Below are 23,476 nucleotides of genomic sequence, written 5' to 3'. Positions count from 1 at the left end.
CTACCTGACTGCAGGTGTGAATGGCTCACAGGATGCTGTAAGAGGGATATGACTGCTTTTCTTACTACAGTGTGTGTGTGTATGTGTGTATGTGTGTGTGTGTGTGTGTGTGTGTGTGTGTGTGTGTGTGTGTGTGTACATGTGCATGCATGTCACAGCAAGAGTGTGGAGGCCAGGGAAGAAAATGCTGTAGTTGGTCCTCTCCGGCCACCATGTGGGTCCTAGGAATCAAACTCAGGTTGTCAGGGTTGAAGGTGGGTACCTACACCTGCCTCTGGCTAATTTTCATCCATCATTCTTTACAAACCCAGGCAGCATCCAGAGACAGAGAGTCTAGAGGGGCCTTCAGGACCCCAGACTGGTAAGAAGAAACCTGTTAGAAACCCCATCTTCTTGACACCCCTAGACTCCCAGAATCCTGAGAGGTGTGAGCCTCAGGCATAGTCCCCAGGTCTTTCGCTGCCACCCCCAGCAAGGGTAATTAGGGACCTGCTCCAGGGAACCCCTCCCAGCAGCCAGGCAGGTGGAGCCTCGGGTGGGGCTGCAGGCGAACACTGGGCACAGCCCCACCCCTCGTAAAACAAGCTGCCACAGCCGGCAACAGAAACCATTAAGGTGGAACTGAGCCGGCTCCGCCTGCTCATAAAGAACGGGCAGGAGGGCGCCGACAGGTGGGGGGTGGGGGGGGGGGAGAGAGAGTGTGTGTGTGTGTGTGTGTGTGTGTGTGTGTGTGTGTGTGTGTGCAGAACTGCTTCTGAGTGTCCTTGGCCAGGCAGAAGTGTGTGACTGGCCTCTGTGACTCAGCTGCCAGTAGGGGCTCCATGGACAGACCCTCCCAGGGAAACCTCCACCTTGCTGAGGCGGGGCTGTGTGGTATAGTGGTTAAGGAGAGATTAGCTTTGAAGCCTGGGCCTGAATGAGGAGCACAGTTTACTAGCTGGGGGACTTGGGCGAGTCAGGTTAATCTCTCTGAGCCTCAGTTTCCTGATCCATAAAAAGGGGTGACAGTGCAGTGCGTCCCTCCTAGGACAGAATCCCTGGTGCAAGTCTGACAGGCCACTCTGTCCACTTCACACACGTCCATAGGACCAACACCAGCATCTTAAGATCAAATGATCCCTGGGTTTCCTTTTGCCTATAGAAGAACTGAAATGCAGATGAGGAAATAACTTATCCATGGCCACAAATCCAGCAAATTAGGTGTCCCCCACCCCCACCCCAGGACCCACCCTTAAACAGCCCCTTCTGCCTGAGTGCCGAGAAGACAGTCTCTCAGAGGCAGAGGTAGCAATGGCTGAAGGCAGTGTAGGGCTGACTGTTGCAGGAAGGGTACAAGGTGAGGATGCCAGTGTCTGGGGACATGGGGCAGCCACCTAGCAATGCTTACCATGGATTCATCACCCGTCCAGTTCTCACTGTCTGGAGGGGCTTCCTCCCAACCTCCCTCCTCAGGCCAGTGGGCCCTTTCTCTCTCCCTTTGCTTCAGGGTCGATCGGGTCTATTTTCTTTGTCCCCAAACTTTCCTTCCCCTCTCCAAGAATCATGGAAGGAAAGTTTGCCCAGGACGTCCAGACCTTGAGAGGGTCTTCAACACGTCTTGCTAAAGTTGTAGCTCTGGATAAGAGTGTCTGGAGCCCTTGAGGTACAAGAGAGGATTTTTCATTCTCTCTGTGTGGTCCTAGGCATGCTTCTTCTCTCTTGGCCTCCTTCCCCCACCCCCTGTGAGAAACGGAGTGAATACCATTGCTTCTCTACCTTCAGTGTGTTGGTAAATTGTCATCAATTATCAGCTATCAAAAAGGGGGAGGGGAAATTCTGATTTAGTTTTATGTTGGTTTGGTTTTTGTTTTTTTTAGGACAGGGTCTCACTATTCAGCCTTAGCTATCCTGGAACTCACTATGTAGACCAGGCTGGCCTTGAATCCATAGAGATCTACCTGCTTCTGCCTCCCCTGTGCTGGGATTAAAGGTGTGTGCCAACACATTAGGCAGCATTCTGGTTGATAATGTGTGAGATTTTTGCATGGGCAGCTATGTAGCTATGGCCAGTTTGCCTTTATTTTGCTGAATGTGGAATTGGAAGTGATGGATTCAGTTTGCTCCCTAAAGCACTGGCTCCAGTATGCTGTGTTCACTGTCCACAGGGACAGAGGCGAGAAGAGATAGCAAAGATAAAAAGCATGCAACTTGGACTTCTGAGTGTTCCAATGATGCGGGTCTATGATGATTATGGTCTTGCGGTAGAAGGGAATTTGACCCACATCTTCCTCCATAGTCTCCTGTCCAGGAAGGAGACATAGGGTGGGCAGATGACAGTTCTGAGTGGCGGCATATGTGCTCTGAACCGGCTCCCAGAGATTCTGGATTTGGGAGAAGGGGAGAAGAGGAAGGAGATGAGAAGTCAGTTTGCTGACACTGGCGCACAGGCAATACACTGTTCTGTGAAACCAGACGAGGTGGGCTCAAGGTTTGACAACAAAAGGTTCCTTCTAAGTTCATAGGCCACTATCAGGACACTGGAGCCAGCATGGATGCTTCCTGGGGGATCCAAAGCAGTAGGGACACCCTATCCATTCCATTTCAGGACATTGAAGTTTCTGCAGCCACTGGCTCTACTGCAGGGGAATGAACAAAATGGCCTCAGAGGCCCGAGTCAAGAGGAAGTTCAGTCGGTGGAGGAAGCTTATGACAGGGAGATGGGTGGGGGTGGGGAGAAGACAGGAAAGGGCAAGAAAAGGTGGTTCCCTCCCCCACACCAGAGCCCATGCCTTAAATTAACTCTGTCCCACTGCTAATTATTAATAATAGCTATCATTTATTGAGTATGTACTGTGAGGTAAGCTATTTACAAGCAATATTTCATCCAATCCTCCAAAGAGGTATGTATTATCAGCTCCATTTTACAGAGGAGGAAACTGAGGCCCAGGGAAGGAAGTTAAATAATGTGTCCAACCAAATTCTCACCCTGATCATGATTCAGACCCAAACCTGACTACCAAGTTGGGAGCTTTAAGAACTCCACACCTCTCTCTCTCCCCTCTCTGTGCTGAAAGGACCCTCCCCAAACATTAACTAGGGGCCCTTTGTCCAGCCCTTGAAGCTGGTGACCCTTTAGGATAAAGTTGATTGAGGGCTCACATTTCCTAGACAGTGTGGCTTTAGAAAACTCAGTTCATTTCTTGAAGGGACTCATGGTCACTGAGCTAGGCGTCAGTACTTACAGAACCCACCCAGAAGAAAACCTGGGTGAGGACCACTCTGGGACATCTGTATCCCCAATGCAAATCAAGGAGAGCCTATGAACCCTGCAAAGACAAGCTTAGGTCCTGGAAAAAAGGGTGGGGGTTTTCAGAGCCAGAGTCTGTTAGTCCTGGCTAGGAACAGAAGGCCTTTGATGTACAGGCGCTCTGCCTGGGGCTTATACAAATAGCTCCATCTAAGGATGAGGGATTGCAGAGTGAGGCAGAGGTGCTACTAAACAAGACAGAACTTTGAGAGGGGAAGGCCCAGCTAGAGCTCAGGTTCGAGTCAGTAAAGCAGGGCTGGTGTCTGAGTCTTCCGGGAGGTCATGATAAATGAAGACCAGGCAGGCAGGAGAGGCCAGCAAGGGCAGCTGCTACCAGGGGACAGCGTCATCTGCACCTCTCTCCTAGACTATGAGGCCTGAAGCAACAAGACTGTCATGGAAACTGTAGAGCCTGGAATTAGAGGCCTTTGGGGACAGCTACATTTAGCCAACTGAAGCCAGAGATATGAGGTGTGTCCCCGGCCATTTTCTGGGTATCAGCACCATACCACTTAATCTTCAAGAGGTCCTAGTGAGATAGGTCTACACACCTCATTTCTCAGACGGAGAAAGTGAAATATAGACTTACATAGTGTGTTCAAAAATCACAGAGGCAGAACGTGACAAGGCTTGGAACTAAAGTCAGATTTGCCTCAAGCCCAACCATTACTGTTCTCCCTCCTGGGGCTGCAGAGCCTGAAATGGGGAGAAAAAGCCCCCGGCCTCACACCTGGAGGGAGATGAGATTGTATTTGGATGGCGTCAAGTTCACACGACACCACCTCCTCTGGGAAAGGCAGCTCTGAGCCAGGATGAGGCATGGCAGGCAGGCCTGAGCTGTCCAGGGAACAGGGGCCAGGGCAGGCAGTCATGCAAAGCCAGAGATGGGGTGTCCTCACCCCTACCTGCTCCCTTGAAGTGTCCAGTTACAGCCAGCTCCACGCTTCCCCGTCACGCCACATTTAGCATTGCTGAGAGTGAGCCTGCGCAGGGATATAGAGAAGGGGTGGTAGGGACTCTTTGAGGGGTGGGAGAGAACCTCCCCACCTTCAAACCCATCTACACTTACTTCAGCCACCAGCCGCCTCCCAGCCTAATCCTATGTGGGACTCTGGACAGGTTCCCTTCCCTCTTTGACACCATTAGCCTCTCTGAAGATGGCTAATTCATCAAAGATGTGTCAACTGCTGACTAGGCCAAACTCAGAAAGATGAGGCCTGCCCTCTCTCCCAGATTTCCCAGAACTGCACCACTGCTGTGACTTGAGGGGTCTTGGGTAGATGGCATAAGTCGAAAGCTCTGGTTTTTATTTCTGTTTGGCTCCCAGAACATTCCACTCTGACTCCCATCAAATACAGTAGCGGGGGGTGGGGGGGTAGCCAAAGCTTAGTTCAGGTTCTGACAGTCAAGGGTTATATGTGAGACTGGGAGGTCACGGAATCCCTCAGGGCCTCAGTTCTCTTATTTGAAAGACTGGATTAATAATATGGCATCCTTGAAGTAAAGCAATGAGCTTGGGCCTGCTTATAATGCCAGCCCTTGGGCAGCTGAGGTCAATAGTTTGTCGATAGAGGCAGAGGGCTGCCTATAGTTCCTGGCCTATGTAGTGAGTTTCAGGCCAGCATAGACTATATGGCGAGAGCCTGTCGCACACCTTTAATCCCAGCACTTGGGAGGCAGAGGCAGGTGGATTTCTGAGTCCGAGGCCAGCCTGGTCTACAAAGTGAGTTCCAGGACAACCAGGGCTACACAGAGAAACCCTGTCTTGAAAAACCAAAAAAAACAATAGGGGCGGGCTGGAGAGATGGCTCAGTAGGTGAGAGCACTGACTGCTCTTCCAGAGATCCTGAGTTCAAATCCCAGCATCTACATGGTGGCTCACAACCATCGAGATCTGACGCCCTCTTCTGGTGTGTCTGTAGACAGCTACTTACATATAATAAATAAATAAATCTTAAAAAAAAAAAAAAACCAATAGGGGCTACAGATTTTCACTGAGTAAAGCAACTATCAGGAAGCCCTAGGTCAGAACCCAAAACTGAGCACAAAGGTCCGTGTCCATAATCCCAGCACGTGGGAGGTGGAGAAAAGCAGAAACCTAAGGTCATCTTCAGCAGGTGGAAAACCTTCCAAAGTGCTACCCAGGAGTCAGTACAGAGCAGTCCCTCGGTAAACAATGGCTGCTGTCAGGGATGAACTCAGGGACGTGAGTTCAAAGGCTGTTGCTGATAATGGAAGAGCCCCAGGGATAACACCATTAATAATGAGACCTGGCGTGTGGATCAAGCCCTGTGTGCTTGTGCTGTGCTCCGAGCTTTCTCTGCATGATTTCATTTCACTCTCAGCGCCCTGTGCGAGGCTCTGTCACTCATCTTGTTTGCAGATGCTGCTGTGGAAGTGCAGAGAGCTCTGCTGACACAGCCTGGAATGGACAGCCTCGCCTGGCGCTGAGCCCCAAGGCCTCCCAGCTGCTCTGTGGTGCTGGGTCAGGGTTCTACAACAACAGTTCAGAAGGGGTCAGTGCTCAGATCTAGTCCAAGCCTTAGCATTTCATAGGCAAGCTGAAGAGTTCAGAAAGAGGCCAGGGATGGGAGCCAGGGAGCATCCTGGGAGGCAGTGGGCTCGATCCCACACAGAACAGGGAAGGAGAGGAGAAGAGAGGGGCTAAGGAAATGAGACGTGCTTGGTACAAAGTCACGGACAAAGATTGATAGAGGTTAAAAAAACAACACTTCCCAGATATCCCACGGGCCCTACCAGCAAGGCCCCTTGGTCATCCCACAGGGTTACCCTCTGTGTCATTGGGATTGCTGTCACATAAAGCCTAGGCATGATACATCTCCTGACTCCTCCTCTTCTCAGGGCCTACCCAGCAACTGATAAGGTCACCTTGCATAGACATAGGAAACCTAGCAGCCAGGCTCCCTGGGAAGCAAGGGCTCACTGACTCACTGACTGACCAGGTCACTTGCTGACCAGCAAAGCTTGAGTTGAGACAGGAGCTCTCCTCCGAGTATCCAATCTGGCTCAGTTTCTCTCTCATGATAGCTCTTTCCTCATCCTCTTCAGCATTTGCCTACCAGCATGTAACAATTTCTCACCTTGGCTATCTATCTATCATCTGTCTGTCTGACTGTCTGTCTATCATCTCTTCCCTTCTCTCCCTATGTCCCTAATCCGATGGCTAGCTCCAGCCAGGGTCCCAGTCCAGGGAAAGGGTAGGAATGGAGGTGGTGGGCCTGGGGTTGGCCATGCCTAGACGTTGGTCCTCATTCTCATTGTAGCTGGCTTTCTTCGAGGCCAGGACTGGGTGATGGTGTCGCTACTCCCTCCGCAGTCTGACGTCACACTTCCAGGCTCCACCCGACTGGAGGGCGAACCCCAAGGGGACCTCATGCAGGCTCCGGGCCTCCCAGACTCCCCTGCCCCACAGAACGTAAGTACCTGGAACCTAGGCCTGGAATAGGGCAAGCCTGGTAGCTCTAAGAGCATTGAGTAGATGGTCACTGCCCCACACAAGGACCTTCGGGATCTACTTTGTCCCTTACACAGAAAAAATGATGATGACTCTAGACCCAGAAGGGCCAAGTCACAGATCTCTGTCCATCCTTGGTTTGGTGTTTCCCCAGATATGGAACCCATCAGCCTCAGGGGACCCAGGTTTAGAAGAAGTATGCTTGTATCAGATTGGAATCCCAAGAGCAGGTTGCCTTCCCCGTCACTTTGGGACTCCTGTGAACTCAGCCATACTCTATTATCTCAGTACAGCACAGGGTCCTGGCAGATGCCCTGGTCCAACCCCCATTTACAGATTCTCTATTCTGTCTGCCCAGAAGCATGCTAACTTCAGCTGCTCGTCGTTTGTGCCTGACGGCCCTCCAGAGAGGACACCCTCACTGCCCCCACACAGCCCCAGCATCGCATCTCCAGACCCAGAGCAGATCCAGGGCCACTGCACAGCCGGACCCGGCCCGGGCTCCTTCCGCCTTTCTCCTTCAGAAAAGTATCCTGGCTTTGGCTTTGAGGAGGGCCCAGCAGGCAGCCCAGGGCGCTTCCTCAAGGGCAACCACATGCCTTTCCACCCCTACAAGAGGCACTTCCATGAGGACATCTTCTCTGAGGCCCAGACGGCCATGGCACTTGATGGACACTCCTTTAAGACTCAGGGGGCACTGGAAGCCTTTGAGGAGATCCCTGTGGACATGGGCGATGCTGAGGCCTTCCTGCCTAGCTTCCCAGCAGAGGCTTGGTGCAATAAACTCCCTTACCCCAGCCAGGAACACAACCAAATTCTGGTGAGTGCCAGTGGCCGAGGGCCTTCCACCTCCTCTCTCCTAGCTGCCTAGAAAGACTCTTCAAAGCCATGCCTGGTGGCACATGCCTGTAATCCTACTACTCAGGAGGCTGAGGCAGGAGGACTGCTTGAGGCAGAGGCCAGCCTCTGCCTATGTATGGAGACCCTGTCTCCAAATCAGAGCTCCAGAGGAGGCAGCAAGCACAGAGGGTGGGGGCCTCCTGGTTCCATACTGGTCCCCTGGGGAGGGGGATGCTAGCCTGGCAGGCGTGGAGAGGGCAGGTGGAGGGGGCAGGTGAGGGAAGCTCATGAGGGAAGGGAGCTGGCAGCTTCCCAGAGGCTGCTGAGTCAAGATTCCAGAGGGTGACTTCTCTGTTTATTTAAGTGTCAAAGAATGCCAAGCCAGACCAACACACCCCTATGCAAATGTGAGGAGGAAAAGACACATTCCAGAGAGAGAAGGTTCTAGACAGAGCATCAGAACAAAAACCCCACCAAATAAGGACTGGGGACTTCACTGCTAGCTCCAGGCCCCTTCCAGACCCTGCTTTTTTATTTATTTTCATGGGTGAGACAGAAAACAGCTATGTTGCCTAAGGCCGTCCATGAACTAGAGATCCTCCTGGTGCTGGAATTACTGGTGGGGTTCTGGACCTATTCTAAGGCCAGAGCAGGCTTCTATGGATAAGTGCCTTGGGACACCTCAGAAGGTTGACTAGCACTTCCGCAGCCAGATCTGCAGGCCCTGTGACCTCGGGCAAGTCACTTAATCTCTCTGAGCCTCGTGGGAAAAGTTCTGTTAAGGGTTTCCTGTCTCAGGCTTGCCCCCTGCTCCCGATCTCTGATTCCCAAGGCACCCCAGTGTGATAATTCATCCTGGACTCTGCTCCTCCAGGGGTCCACCGGCCTTCTTTACCTCCTACTTCCAAATAGGCCCATTCTAGTCCTTAGCCACACCTATCAGGAAGGAAGAGGGGGAAAACAGATGAACACCCAGGTGGGTCAGGTGTGGCCAAGACAGGATCTTCTGCTGTTTCTGGAGCCATGACTGCTTTTTCTCAAGCCTTTAGAATGTGGTGGGAGCCACAGCTTGGCACCCAGAAAGCCAGCAGTTGTCCCCCATTGTCCACTCGTTGTAGCTCCTTGTCACTCAGCCAGGAGATTTCCTTCCAGGGTTGCATCAATAGAGTTCTCACTATCTCCATCTTGAGAATCAGGACCCGGCCCTCTCTGGTTGAGGCCTTATGACTTACCAGGACATCCACAACCTATAAACAGAAGTCCACCTGGCCCCATGGACACAAGCTGTACCCAACTGCCTGGTCCACTCTATGGGTGACAGGTGCCATGTAGTTTCCCCTCTTTGGGAGCAGCTGTATCATCTGTGAAATGAAGGGGTTGGACTCAGTGCTTGTGGCCCTTGCAGGCTCAAGATCCTGTGATTACGGCAATCTCTGCATCAGCTGCCCTGAGGCATACCCAGAAAGTGGTCACAGCTAGCTTTCACCCCTCTGGGCCCAAATGCTGCCTTCCCAAAGGCCCGTGGGAATCCTAGTTTCAGGAGCCTGATCCTGGCTTGTCTATCTGCCAGGTAGGTCTGAGCCGCACGCCCTTGCTAACTCTATGCAGGGCTCAGCTCTGGGTTAGGCCCTGAGGACTTCACATGGGTCTCTCAGAACTCTCGGGTCCCATTCAAGTCTATGTGACAAGTCCCCTCCATTTCTCTTGGTGGCCCAGACTAGCCTGCCGCCTGCAGTGAGGTGGAATGTGAGGAACACTGTCCTTTCTAGCCTAGCCCCTCTACTGACTTGCTGATTTCCCTCAGGAAAACCCCTATCCATCTCTGTTCTCTGTTCCTTGCCTAAGAGTTAGCTTTGAGAGGGTCACAGAAAGGATTCTTCCAGTGTGAAGTTCAAGACAAGAAAAAGAAATGGAGGCCCGTCATTGGTGGTGCACATCTTTAATCCCAGCACTTGGGAGGCAGAGGCAGGCAGATTTCTGAGTTTGAGGTCAGCCTGGTCTACAAAGTGAGTTCCAGGACAGCCAGGGCTACACAGAGAAACCGTGCCTCAAAAAAGAAAAAAAAAAAAAAGAAGAAGAAGAAGAAGGGGGGAAACTTTCTTTTCCACTTTTCCAGCAGGGGTCAGAGGTCAAGGTCAAGCCCCAAGCTCTGGACAGTGGTCCTGGGATGTACTGCTACCAGCCTCCCTTGCAACATATGTACTGTTCTTCTCAGCCTGCCTTCCATCAGGTAAGTCTGAGGCAAGTGGTTATACTCCCTGGAGCTCTCAGAAGGCTCTGTGGGTGTCGCTGTGGGCAGTGTACGTGAGGACAGGCAGGTGAAGATATCAGAGTCCTGAACCTCAGGCTGGGCTAGCCCAGATATAGAACAGTGGCTAGTGGGAAGAGAAACCATTTCCCTTTCCTAGGGGCTTACAGACTTTTCTGAACCCCTGGTGGAGGCTAGGGAGTCTCAAACAGAAAGTGCAGCCGAGACTGAGGCAGAGACATGGTGTGAACCAAAGAGGGAGGGGAGGAGAATCGAGAAGCATCCTAGACAGACAGGAGCAAAGAGGGGTGTGTGGTATGACACACTGGCTGAGCAGGGACGGGAACAAAGGCTCCCATCGAGGTCACACCTTGCTGTGTGACCTTGTCCTTACACTTCCCTTAGGCAGAGAGTGGTGGGCACAAGCGCGAGGCTGGGGTCCTCCCTAGTCTTTACCATCCTTGCCCTTCCCCACTCCACTGCCCAGTTTAGCCTCTCCAGGATGGATGAGATTCTCAATCATTGCCCCACACTGGCAAGGGATGGAGGATTTTTTAGAAGAGACAGAAGAGAGCCCCAGAGCAGCCAGGCAGCTCCCTTGGAGTCACCGGGCAAGACAGAGCAAGTGGCTGCCCAGCGCCCAGCTCCATCCACCTGCAGCCTGGCACTCAGACAGGCCCTGCCTGTGGAGCAGGTTCTACTCCCGCTCTGGCATTGGCCCTGATCCTGGCCAAGCCAGGAGGCAGGCTGGCGGGGGGGGGGGGGGTAATGTGTCAGGTTGCCTGTAGTGGGTACAAGTGACAGAGAGGGACAAAGAGACATATCACATGAGGGGGCATCCTTGTCTTTTAGAAAGGGCCTCGCTGCAAAGGCCTAAACTTTTCTGAGGTTTCTGGTCTGATTCAGGGCGCGTGTGTCCCTAAGGCAGTCTGCCACATCAGGGACCAAGTCACCACAGCATAAAGGTGATCGGACGCTAAGTGCCCTTGCTCTGCCCAGCCCTGCTTTGAAGCCCTCTGCAGTCAACGTCCTTGAACAAGATGGCCGCGCCCAGGGCTTTATGGAGCCCAGAGAGAGGGTGACTCAGGCACTAAGTGTCTTTCGGTGACCTGGAAAGAACACTTCAGCCTGGAGCAGCTGGGGGAGTCAGAGTCTCCAACCCCCAGCCCCCATAAAACACCATTCCTGGCACCGCAGCCACTCCCTCTGCCGTGTAAAACTACCTCCTACCCCCACCTGCCCACCATCATGACCTGCTCTTTCAAAGAGCCACTGAAACTCATAAAGGTGGCCGTGCCTAGAACACACCCAGGCTGGACATCTCACTTCCGGCCCATTGCTCCAAGAGAGGCCCAGGAGAGGAGGCTTGGGGTGCCTGCCTGGAAAGTGCAGAGGGTGGGCTTTTCACCATCCTATTACCATGACGACCAGGGTACCTCAAAGCCTGAGAGGCAAGAGCTGGAGGAAAACAGCTTCGATACCTTTGAGAGTCTGAGTTCTAGAGTGTGGATCTCTATCCAAGTCCAAAATGTCCATTCCATTGCTCCATAGCATTGGGAATATCGTCGGGTCCATGGCCAATGGAAGGAGAATCTGGCTTCAGCTTCCTCTCCAGACGTGTCTGCATGAGGAGGGGTTCCCCACTTGGGAAGGCATCATGGTGACCACTCTGTCCCTTTTGGCCCCTACAGTACTCCCCGGGTGGAGGCAGCTACCCTGTGCCCTACCTGGGCTCACCTCACTATCCCTATCAGAGGATTGCACCCCAGGCCAACGCCGAAGGTCACCAGCCACTCTTCCCAAAGCCCATCTACTCTTACAGGTACATATCCTAGCACAACTGGGGCAGAACTAGGAGCAAGGAGGGGCCCTGGGAAAGCTAAGGTACGGTGATCCTCATCACTTAAGGGTTATTGCAGGGGATAGAAATCACGCCCAGTAACTTCCAAGGATGCTGGAGAAACGATGCCCGAGGGTGGGTAGGTAGTAGCTACCTTTGACCTTTTGTCAGACCCTGAGGAGTCTTAACTCTGGTTGGACTCAGTAGATGCTGCTGACTTGGGCGGGTGGGCCTGTGAGGTCCCATGCTGGAGCCCTGGTCATAGAGTTTAGGTGGGAGATTAAGAGAGCTGCTCGCTGCTCATTGCCTTTCCCCTCTTCCAACATTAAAGCAAAACCCTCTAACAGCTGCCCTGCTACTTACTAACTGAGAAACTGGTTGTCTGGAAGGCAAATGGGGAGACAAGCCAGGCTATTTGAAGTTTTATGTAAGAGAATGTGGGCAGAACAGTGTGTGGCACCCAGCAGGAAGCCTTGTCCCCTTCCTATTGTCTCACAGAAGCACGAGGAGCTGTGGGCTGAGTGGTCAGGGTCACTTCCGTGCAATGATGGATGCAAAGCCTCCATCCCCACGGCTCTGAGGAGGCCAGCTACTGTATTTTTGTCATTTCAAAACTAAGGAAACGGACTCAAAAGAGAGGTTCAGACAAGCTCACACATCTAGGGGCTAAGCCAGGCGGCAAACTGGTTTTCCAGATTCCACAAAATGCTCGTAGATTTCAGTCTCAGCCTCACAGAACGTGTCGGCCAAGGAGAGCTGAAGATGGAGGCCTGGTCAGGAGGGCTGGGCTCTCAGGATCTCTCTTTTGCAGCATCCTCATCTTCATGGCCCTTAAGAACAGTAAGACCGGAAGCCTTCCAGTCAGTGAAATCTACAATTTCATGACGGAGCACTTCCCTTACTTCAAGGTGAGTCTAAAACCCACCCTTGCCCCCAGCCCAGCATGAAAGCAGTAGGGGTTTGGCCCTAAGATGCTTTCTCTCTGTGTCCGTGGTGAAATGCAAAGCTCCCAAGGGGGCTGGATTTTTCAGGACTGCACATGACTTAAAGAGAGAGAATCACCTCACATCTACCAGGCCCAAGGCTCCATCCTCCATAGCAAAAGGGGGGGGGGGGGGACTGTGAACAGAGAGCTCTAGCTGCTTGCTCTGGGATACACAGCAATTGAGAGGAGCTGGAGAAGGGGTTGGGGGGAGTCCTGACAGGCTTCGGAGCTCAGCTACTTACCTCCCAATTGAGAGAGGAAGGCAAGTGATGGAAGTCTTTTCCGGCCTCAGACAGGGTGCTATCTATGGGGCTGGAGGAATTCCAAGTCAGAGCTGATCACTAAGGTGACGATCGATTGCCTTCCAGAGTGAGATTAACATCTGCCTCTAGAGGTGGCATGGCGAGCTTCACTTGTACCCAAAAGTGGGGCTCACAGTCTTGGGGTGTCCCAAGGATTGAGCGGGTTCTCCCCCAAACCCATGGGCAGCATTAATTATTTCCTAGTCTCCACGGAAGAGACTTCAGGCAACTCCCAGCAGTTTCTTCCCAGTAGCCCTGGGACAGGAGGACTGAGAGGGACCCTGGGGAAACTGAGGCATGAGATTTATCAATATGTAACAGTTACAGTTGCATGAGGTGGAGGTCCAACCCAGTAGATTTTTCAAATGTCCTACAAGATTTCTACACAGGGGTTGGGGGTAAGAATCGATCATCCCTGACCCTTGATCTAACCCTGAGGAGTCATGTCTGTCTCTGGGTGAGCCTGCTGAAGTCCAACCTCCTGGGGACATGACAGATACCCTTCTATCCAGGTGAGCAAATTTGTCAGAGGGCGGTTTATCCTTCTAAGATCACACAGCAGATGGACCAATTGTTGGGTCAAGAAAAACACACCCTTATCCCTTGATACATGTCCCCTGAGACCCTCTTGCACAGACACCTTCTCCTGAGGTAGGTGCAGGAGAGACAAGATCTTTTGTTGGGGAATCCGGTCCCCAGGACTTACACCCTTGTCAACACTGTCTCACCTACTAACCAGGCAAGACAGATGCTGAGGTGCAGGTGATCCAGAGCCAGCTCTGTGGGCAGGGGCGATTCCTGCCCCCAACTATCTGCACTATAGTCTGGCCCGGGGACAGGTTGCTAGTGTGCAGACAGCTTTGCACCTGCTGTGCTCCCAGCAGACAGGGAGTGGGAAAAAACATCTTGCAGCATGGCTTTGGCTGGAATGGAAATGTCCACAGACTTGAGGTTCTGGGAGCGAGAAACACCATAGTCTGGATGGGCTGTTCCTGAATCCCAGACTCTCCAGGTAGAGATAGGCGCTCCCCTCCTCCTAAGGTGACAGCAAAGTCCTCCAAAAACTAAACAGAGAAAGGGAGGCGAGGCCCCTCCCTCTCCTCTGGGCCTTCTTCCCTGCCCACTCCTGGCCTTACCCCCAGCCCCTCCCTGCATCTCATCTTCCTGGCTTAATTATTTTTCCTGGGAGCCGTGTAATCCCTGTTTTATGGGACTGAAGAGTGAAGAGGTCTGACAGCTTTTTCGGTTCGGTTGTTTTTCTTAGCCGGTTGCATCACCCCTGCATGCCAGAGTTTACATTTGACTTCAGAGAGACTGTGTGAGGATCTGACCAGCCCCATTGGCAAGGCAGGCCCCCACGGGAATGACCTGGGCAAGGCCCTCAGCTAAGGAACAGGGCTGAAGTCCATACCCGGTTATCGTTTTCCTCATGTGATCCAAGGCCAGCTGTTTTCTTCTCTGGGCCTCAGCTTCCCTCTCTGTAACATGTCAGTTTGGACGAGTTGGTACCTAGATTCCTTCTAAGCCAACAGGTTCTCTTCGAACCTCTCCAAAGAGAGAGTTCCAAGGCTCTAAACCTCTCAGTCCTTATTTGGAAGTCATTTTTTAGGGCAAAGACAGAGTGGACTCTGAAGTGGTCAGTACTCACACCCAAGGCAGCTACTGTGGGCGTCCCATAGTTCCATGAGTCAGGGGCTGAGGAAGTGTCCAGCCACCATGCATAATTGTTAATGCTGACCATCCCTCTTCCAAACAGGAAGTGGCTGCGGTGGGGGCTGCCCTGGCATCCGAAGTCACACATTTATGGGACCATAAAAGTTCCCGGTGCCCATTAAGTCTGCTCTGGGGTGATGGAGCTTTGGTTCTTAGTAGAGTCAGCTGTGGGAGCTTAAGAAGGTCCAGCAGCTCAAGATGCTCGCTGGTAACCCCTGATGAACCTTGGGGTCATCAGGACCAGCCCCATGATGGGTTAGCTGTCCCCAAGAAAGGCTCCGGCAGCTGCTGCCAGCAACTCTAGTGAGACTGGCATCAGGACCCAGGGCCCGGTTCTGCTAGGCGTGATTCAGCTTGGCTGCACCCTGGGGCAAGGGAGCTAGGGAGGAGGGCGTGGCCATCTCTCATTAACCAGAAAGAGGGGCTGAAAGCGAGAGGAGCCAGGGTGTAAGGAAGTATCATCAACTGGAGAGGTAGCTCTACCCACCGCCAGCCCTCGTCGGGCTCAGGGTGGTCAACTGAGCCAGATGTGGGGGACAGGAGGCCCATGCCCCTCCACCACCATCCCTGCCACCGCCTCTCACCCAACTGAGTCAGCTTAATGGTTTTTACAACCCTCCTTGGGCACAATTACTGCACTGGTGGCATGACCGGGCCTCCTAATGGGTGTTTATTCTGTTGGCACGAGCACCCCCTGCCTGAGGGCTGGCCTCCCCACCAGGGCACACCTCCAGGGCACACTCATGCGAACTCACACCCACACACTCAATCATGGGTACACACGTACTCTGAGATACTTTCTCACACATAGCCATCCTCACTCAGGAGTTCAGAGACCTATGGTAGGAGACGCCACTCCCACCGAGAGATGTCGAAGGATCTGGTGAATATTCAGTCACATACGACTACCCCAGCCTCTACCAACACCGCATCTGCCATCAAACATAGAGGCAGCAGGTGTGCTAACTCCCACCTGTTCACCAACCCTTTTCTGCCCAGCTTGCTCTGGAGGGATGAGGTGGACCCAGAGGAAACGCATTATGCTGTTCTCCCTTTAAAGCTGTCCCCAAAGACTTTAAAATGGCGATCTTCCCCTTTCTACAAGGGGACACATAGGCCAGAAGGCCCAGTGAGCATATCCTGCTTCAGTGGGGAAATAGACCAGGGGCCTCAATGGCATTTACCAGTTGTCCCTTAAAGAAAGATCACAAGTTGGACATTGTGACTTATGCCTGCTGCAATCTCAGCACCCAAGAGACTCTGAGCATCTTACTGTGAGCCTGGACTACAAGTGAGGTCCCATCTCCAAAAGGAGTGGTGGCTAACAAATATCGGAGAGAGCTGGGGGGGGGGTGCACACCTTTAATCCCAGCACTCGGGAGGCAGAAGGCAGGGGGATCTCTGAACTTGAGGTCAGTCTGGTCCACAAAGTGAGTTCTAGGACAGCCAGGACTATACAGAGAAACCTTGTCTCAAAAAAGAACCCCCAAAACAAACAAACAAGCAAACAAAAACAAACAAACAAGCAAACAAGCAAACAAAAACAATAAAAGCAGTGAGGTGGTGGTTAAGAACACTGGCTGCTCTTGCAGAGGACTTGAATTCAGTTCCCAGCCCCACATGGTGGTTTACAAACTATCTATAACTCCAGTTCCAGGAGATTCAGTGCCCTCTTTGACAGACTCCTGTATGCATGTGGTGCATAGACAGACATACAGGCACCCACATGTACACATAAAGTGCATAATAAATATACAAAGGGTCACATCCTCTGAAGGGTCTAGACTAAGAGCTAGGTAGGGTAACAGCAGCTTTTAGATTTTAGCTAAAAAAAAACTAACTTAGGCCAGGCAGTGGTGGTGCACGCCTTTAATCCCAGCACTTGGGAGGCAGAGGCTGGTGGATTTCTGAGTTCGAGGTCAGCCTGGTCTACAGAGTGAGTTCCAGGACAGCCAGGGCTATACAGAGAAACCCTGTCTCGAAAAACCAAACCAAACCAAACCAAACCAAACAAACCAAAAAACAAAAACTAACTTAGGATCAACGATTCTGCCCACTAAAGGGTTCTACGAATGCTTTTGGAGCTGAATACATCAAGCCAGAGTGTGTAGAGACCCTATGTATAGAATTGGCGAAGGAATGTTCTAGAATCCCCAGACCTAGAGCCATTTCTTGCCGCCTGAACCCAACCTGGATTCTTGTTCTGCTCTGGTAGACTGCTCCTGATGGCTGGAAGAATTCTGTTCGCCATAACCTGTCCCTCAACAAGTGCTTTGAGAAGGTGGAGAATAAATCCGGAAGTTCCTCTCGAAAGGGCTGTCTGTGGGCCCTCAATCCTTCCAAAATCGACAAGATGCAGGAAGAACTGCAGAAGTGGAAGAGGAAAGACCCCATTGCTGTGCGCAAAAGCATGGCCAAACCAGGTGAGGCTGTCAGGCCTGTGTGAGAAAGGCCAAGGGACCTGGGTACCAGAATGAAGAAGAGCAGAGCCTGGGGAGAGAGGGATACAGGGAGGGGGGTCTGGGCTGGGAGGCTACAAAGGAGAGAGGCCTCATGGTGTTTTCTTTTGGGCCTTTGCAGAAGAGCTGGACAGCCTCATTGGAGACAAAAGGGAAAAACTGGGCTCTCCGCTGCTGGGCTGTCCACCCCCTGGGCTGGCAGGCCCAGGTCCCATCCGGCCCATGGCACCATCAGCTGGTCTTTCCCAGCCTCTGCACCCAATGCATCCAGCTCCAGGCCCCATGCCTGGCAAGAACCCCCTGCAGGACCTACTGGGTGGCCATGCTCCCTCCTGCTATGGGCAGACCTACCCACACCTTTCCCCCAGCCTGGCCCCTTCTGGACACCAGCAGCCATTGTTCCCACAGCCAGATGGGCATCTTGAGCTGCAGGCCCAGCCAGGCACCCCCCAGGACTCACCTCTACCTGCCCACACACCACCCAGCCACGGTGCCAAGCTGATGGCTGAGCCTTCCTCAGCCAGGACCATGCACGATACTCTACTGCCAGATGGAGACCTTGGGACTGACCTGGATGCTATCAACCCTTCTCTCACTGACTTCGACTTCCAGGGTGAGCTGGGAGCTGGGAGCTGGGAAGGGTGGGACAGGACTAGAGAGGTGCTCTTGGCTGCGTGGCCTAGCCTCTTCATGTCTCTAGGCTGCCACCTGCTGGCTCCTGAGTTTCTTGTCACCTGAGGCGGATGACTAGGAATGTTAAATTCGCATTTGCTCCCTGCCCTCCAGATCATGAGCTAAAAGGCTCTTTCCCCCATCTCCCCCCTCCTGGTACTCTGATCATGTACCAGATGGCTTCATCATCAAACCGCTCATCTGACAAAGCTGGGAAAAGCCGGAAGTTCCATTGGTGTACTTGACTGTGAGGGACTGGGAGGCTAAACGTTCCAAAATCATTTGCGTTTTATCAGAATTTAGCTTTCACTTCAGGAGACAGACTTTCTATGGAATGGAAGACCTCAGAGCTAAGCATGTCCTAGAGAGATTTGAGGGTACAAGCCCAGAGAGGTGAATCTTTACATTCTCCTCCATCTTGCCCGCTCCATCCTACAGGCAGCCAAGCCCCACCCTCTACCCTTCTAAGCCCCGCCCCTTCCCGTTTGAACTGTAGTGTACCGAGCAAGCCTTTTTGGAGGAGGCTGTTGATCTATACCTTAGACTGTTAGAAATAAACTTCACATAGACCTTCATTCCAGACCTGCTGCGGCTGCAGAGAACAGGCGGCTGCAGAGGAGGCTATGTGGACGTGGGATACTATAAATTCTATCAGAAGGCTAGAGATGTGGGTAGGGGGTAAAGCGTTTGCCTAGCATGCACCAATCCTTAGTTAGGGTCAATACCCCAGCATCACAAAACCCTTAATTAATACCCACTCAAGCTCCTACTGAGTACCAGGCATCTTGCAAACAGCTTTACATATGTTCTTCCCATCTGGACCTAGCAAACAATACTATACAGAGAGATACATCCACTCAAGGTCGCTGGGCCAGAAAGAAGGAGTTGAACCCAGGTGGCCAAGAGCAGCCAGCGTTGTCAGGTCTCTTTCTCCACCCTGCGGTGATGATGTTCCAGGCAGCGACTCCAGTCACTGGCCTGCCACGCGGCAGGTCACACGACCCTAGGAGGAACTCAGTGACAGCACTGTTTGTTCCTCAGAGTCAAGTGTCCTTTCTGGTTCTATCCCTGTACCTTGGGTCCTGTGAGGGGGCGGGGAGGAGGGTCTAGGGAGCCAGACCTGTGTACCTCATCAAGTTCGGTGGTGCACTGTGGGAAGACTGTAGGCGGCAAATCAACCTTTGGGAACCAAGGCAGAAGCCTGAGTGAAGAGGTTCAGGGGGGCCTCTAGGCCGCTTCCAAGAAGAGCTTTGCAACAACCTTCAAATGGGCAAATCCTTAACCTTAATCTAGTACCCTGTTCTTCTCGAAGAGGCCCAGAGGTTACCTGCAACTATGGCAGTGGTTCTCAACCTCTGGGTCGCGACCCCGATGGAAAGTCTGATGACCCTTTCATAGGGGTCGCCTGCATCTATGGCTTTTACACCGTGCTACCTTGGAGCTCGGAGCTGGACTCTGAGGCTCAGGAAAAAAAAAAAAAAGTTCAGTGATTACTTGAGGTCCCAGAGTGGATGCCAAGATAGGCTTCCAGTCCGCATCACCAGACTCCTGTTCTCTGAGGCTTCTGAGGTACTTGGGTGGGAGACAGACTGGGCTTAACTCTCTATGGCCTGCCAATGATGAGGCTTCTTCCCTCTCCCCGACTAGGAAATCTGTGGGAGCAGCTGAAGGATGACAGCTTGGCCCTGGACCCCCTCGTATTGGTGACCTCGTCGCCGACGTCATCCTCCATGTTGCCACCCCCACCAGCAGCCCATTGCTTCCCCCCAGGGCCTTGTCTGGCAGAAACAGGCAATGAGGCAGGTGAACTGGCACCTCCAGGCAGCGGCGGCTCCGGTGCTCTGGGAGACATGCACCTCAGCACTCTCTACTCCGCCTTTGTGGAACTGGAGTCCACGCCCTCCTCAGCAGCTGCCGGCCCTGCCGTGTACCTCAGTCCCGGCTCAAAGCCATTGGCTCTGGCTTGAGCTATGCCCAACATCAGCTGCGGCCTTTGCCTAGCTGGCTGCCCCATATTGGGCTCACCTTAAAGGTCAAAGAAGGAAAACACTACCTGTCTCCTATGCCACTCAGCCAACTTATTTGTTAGCCAGAAGTTGGGGGCATCCATCTAGGATGCTACCTGGTGGACCCGCATCTCACACGGGGCCCCCAGCAAGGAAAGTGTCGGAAAAGAAGCAACAGCGCGCCCCCTAGCGCCAGCTCACTCGAACTTCAGCTCTCGAGCGTGAACTCAAGCTCTACACACCTGCTCATCATGTGCCTTACACTCAGAGGAAGCCTTGGGTCACAGAGTCTGATTTGATTTCTGGGGCAGCTGAGAGCTAAAAGCTTTAGTTAGCAAAGCTCAGGGCCAGTGTGACAGGTCAAAGATCACCCCTCCAAACCTCATCCCAATCCCCATGTGCTCTACAGACTTGGCCCTCTCCCAGAAATCTCTATTTATTCTCCCATCTTACACCCTTAAAGCCTACAGGGGCTCCTCCCGTATGACCTGTGAACCCCTTAGGGAGACAACTACTTCATAGAATTTATCTATACATCTTCAGTATATACTCTGGTTGGCCATCTCCAAGGTGACACACAGAAGGGGCAGCATCTACCCTGGGACCAAACTGAGCCCAAATCCAACACAACATGTTTGGAAAAAAAAAAAAAAACTTGTCCTCAGAAACTTGAACCCCCTCTCTTAGTCTCAGCCACAGGAAAGGCCCCCTTCAGGTTGCCAAGTCTCACTCTTTCTCAATGAGAGGTTCATATAGTTCAAGCCCCAGCCTATTGGATGCGGTCAACTGTCTTAAGCATCCTGAGTAACTAGGGTTTGCAACCCGCTACAGGATGATGTGTGTGTGTGTGTGTGTGTGTGTGTGTGTGATACCCCCCCACACACACACACACATACACACACCTGCATAGCAGACTTGGGGCTCCCAGGGAGCCGGCAGAATGTCCGTGGAGCTGAGCTGTGACTCAGATGCCCACCATGACCCACCAAATGGGATCCCCAGCTTTCCCAGGGCCTGAGGGCAACCAGAACCTCCATAGGTTGTCCCCAAGCTCACACGAGGGTGGGCGGATCCCTCAGTCATCTACCATTGTCCCCTGTCCTGGAACAATAAAGTAAGCGCCTGATGGTTGCAACTACTGAGCCTTCGTTTTTTGGGACCTTCAGTCCCCAAGCAGGGTGTCTACAAGGACTCTAAAGATATAGATGTAGATGTAGCTATAGATAGATCATATATATGGAGTGGGTGTGTGTGCATTGGAAAATGTGTGCTGTGTATGTTTGTGCATATGTGTGCTGCCCCCCAAAAGGCATCAGATTCCCTGGAGCTGGAGTTACAAGCAGTTGTGAGCCTCTGGGTGGATGCTGGGAACCAAACTTAGGATCTCTAGCAGAGCAGCAAGCACTCTTAACTGTCTGAGCATCTCTCCTACCTTAGTAAGGCATCTAGACCAGTGGTCCTCAACTTGTGGGTTGAAGCCCCTTTGGGCCAAATCAAATGGCCCTTTCACATGAGTCATATATCATAGACTCCATAGCAGATGATATTTATATTTTGGTTCATAACAGTAGTAAAATTACCATTATGAAATAGCAATGAAGTAATTTTACAGTCAGGGGTCACCACAGCACGAGGAGCTACATGGGGGGTGGGGTGGGGGGGGAGTCACAACATTAGGAAGGTTGAGAACCACTGCTCTAGACCAAGCAGAGTGAGCAGCCAGGCAAGGCCTCTTCTCAGAGGAACTTGAAAAATGGGGATCTGGGCTTAGCTGTCCAGAGAAAGGAGCTGACTTCTTTCAATGACTCTTCTTCTGACACCTGTCCGATGCTGCCGTGACTGACCCAAATCGCACAAGACAGGGTCACTGTTGTGGCTGGAGAGATGACTCAGTGGTTAAGAGCACTCACTGCTCTTCCAGGGGGCCTGAGTTCCATTCCCAGCACCTTATAACCTCTGTAATTCCAGGTCCAGGAGACCTGATGCTTCTGCCCTCTGGCCTCTAAGGGCTCTGCACTCTCATGTAGGCATACATTTCTTTCTTCCTTTCTTCCTTTCTTCCTTTCTTCCTTTCTTCCTTTCTTCCTTCCTTCCTTCCTTCCTTCCTTTCTTTCTTTCTTTCTTTCTTTCTTTCTTTCTTTCTTTCTTTTAAAGAAAAGAAAGGGCCACTTCCCTTTCTAGGGTGTATCTTCTTGTCACTACCTGGGAGAGATGCTAAGTCTGTTTGGGGCCCTGGGTTCCATGGGTGACAAGATGGGGCATAACTTGATGCTGCCTGTGCTGCTGCTGGTGGAAGATGAACTCAGGAAGGTCAGGAGTCCTTCCAGCCCACCCCATAGGTAGCGGTGACTGTAAGAGTAAGGGGCAGCTCTATAGCTCCCCCCTCCAGAAGCACACACATGAGTCTAGATCAGTCACATGTGGGTCTTTGACTTAAGTTAGTCTAGGGGTCAGGCCCAGAGCCCAGCCAACACCTACAGGGCTCTACAAAGAATCCCAGAGCAGAAGCTCACCCCACATTAGTGCCTACCTCCCTCCTAAGGCTCTAGGAAGGAGCTGGGATGGGGTAGGGTAGGACATGGGAGAGGCATGGCCAGCTGGCACACCCCAAAAAACAAACTGTTTGCCTCACTGGGAGAGGGATACAGTTGTCTGCCAAATCCCAGAGTGTGTGGTGCCAGCTTTGGCCAGGGCTGGCATGCATCTTGACACTCAGGCCCTCAGGCACAGGACAAGTGATTCCTAAAACTGTTCTTGGACCCACCTCCTTTGTTCTTGACACTTGGGACCTAGAGGCGCAGACAAGCATCCCACTACCCCAATATACCTTAAACTAGGAGACAAGGAATCTCCAGGAGGCCTTCCATCAAATCTGTCCCTATGGGCACGTCATGTGTGAGCTGGCTGCCTGAGCAAGGACAGTGGGTGGCAAACAGATCGGATTTTGGGTATAATTGTCCCTAGATTGCACATCAGATTTTAAAACTGGACCAACTCCATTTTGAAAACAAAGCCCACACGCTTGCTCCTATGCTGCCCCCTGCTGGCCAGACCCTGGTTAAGCTGGGACTGGCCAGAGAATTTGTAAATCCTTTACTTTTGGGGAGGAATTAGCCCTTTTGTTTAGGGATTCCACAAAAATTCTCAAACTACTGGGTCATAGAAGTGCACATGTGTAATCTAGGCTCTTGGAGTGTGGATGCAGGAGAATTGGGAGCATGAGGTCAAGTTTCTTTTCTTTTTTTTTTAAAGATGTATTTATTTTATGTATGTAAGTATATTTTATGAGTGTGAGTACACTGTAGCTGTTTCAGACACACCAGAAGAGGGCATTGGATCCCATTACAGATGGTTGTGATCCACCATGTGGTTGCTTGGAATTGAATTCAGGATCTCTGGAAGAACAGTCAGTGCTCTTAACCGCTGAGCCATCTCTCCAGCCCCATGAGGTCAAGTTTCAGCTACATAGCCAGTTCAAGAAAATAATTCAAAGGCCCATAAGCTTGGAAGAAAAAAATATACATCATCAAGGGCTGGAAAGATGAGCCAGTGGGTAAGAGCATTGGAGATGACTTCAGATCCCAGCACCCACACAAAAAGCCACACGTGCCTGACCGTCTAGCAATAGGAGATAAGGGACAGAGACAGAG

At 52.1% G+C, this 23,476-nt stretch overlaps 1 protein-coding gene and 1 long non-coding RNA gene across 18 annotated transcripts in view; one reads left to right on the top strand and one right to left on the bottom strand.

Annotated features, from left to right (window-relative positions):
- Foxn1 (forkhead box N1) overlaps nucleotides 1-20,961 on the top strand; it is a 29,207-nt gene extending 8,246 nt beyond the window's left edge. For 3 of the 17 annotated variants that reach the window (XM_017314289.2, XM_017314288.1, XM_017314292.1), the window contains exons 2-9: nucleotides 6,591-6,722; nucleotides 7,120-7,581; nucleotides 9,718-9,831; nucleotides 11,541-11,671; nucleotides 12,501-12,597; nucleotides 16,905-17,112; nucleotides 17,270-17,761; nucleotides 19,468-20,961. In XM_017314289.2, coding sequence (XP_017169778.1) covers nucleotides 6,600-6,722; nucleotides 7,120-7,581; nucleotides 9,718-9,831; nucleotides 11,541-11,671; nucleotides 12,501-12,597; nucleotides 16,905-17,112; nucleotides 17,270-17,761; nucleotides 19,468-19,787 — 1,947 coding nt within the window. In that variant the 5' untranslated portion in view covers nucleotides 6,591-6,599 and the 3' untranslated portion in view covers nucleotides 19,788-20,961. Of the gene's footprint in view, nucleotides 1-5,669; nucleotides 5,803-6,570; nucleotides 6,723-7,119; nucleotides 7,582-9,717; nucleotides 9,832-11,540; nucleotides 11,672-12,500; nucleotides 12,598-16,904; nucleotides 17,113-17,269; nucleotides 17,762-19,467 lie in introns of those variants that run through there. The other 14 variants (XM_006532266.4, XM_017314290.1, XM_017314291.1 and 11 more) reach the window with 8 other exon arrangements.
- Nucleotides 1,956-5,860, bottom strand: Gm30367. The gene is made up of 3 exons (XR_388875.3): nucleotides 5,557-5,860; nucleotides 4,192-4,269; nucleotides 1,956-2,360 (listed from the first exon to the last, which is right to left on the bottom strand). It is a non-coding gene; the product is annotated as a predicted gene, 30367 (long non-coding RNA).
- Nucleotides 20,962-23,476: the final 2,515 nt, after the last annotated feature.

The sequence above is a fragment of the Mus musculus genome, chromosome 11, assembly GCF_000001635.26.
Source record: "Mus musculus strain C57BL/6J chromosome 11, GRCm38.p6 C57BL/6J".
NCBI classification, from domain to species: Eukaryota; Metazoa; Chordata; class Mammalia; order Rodentia; family Muridae; genus Mus; species Mus musculus.
The sequence above is the reverse complement of the archived record's forward strand: the minus strand, read 5'-3'. Positions and strand labels throughout refer to the sequence as shown.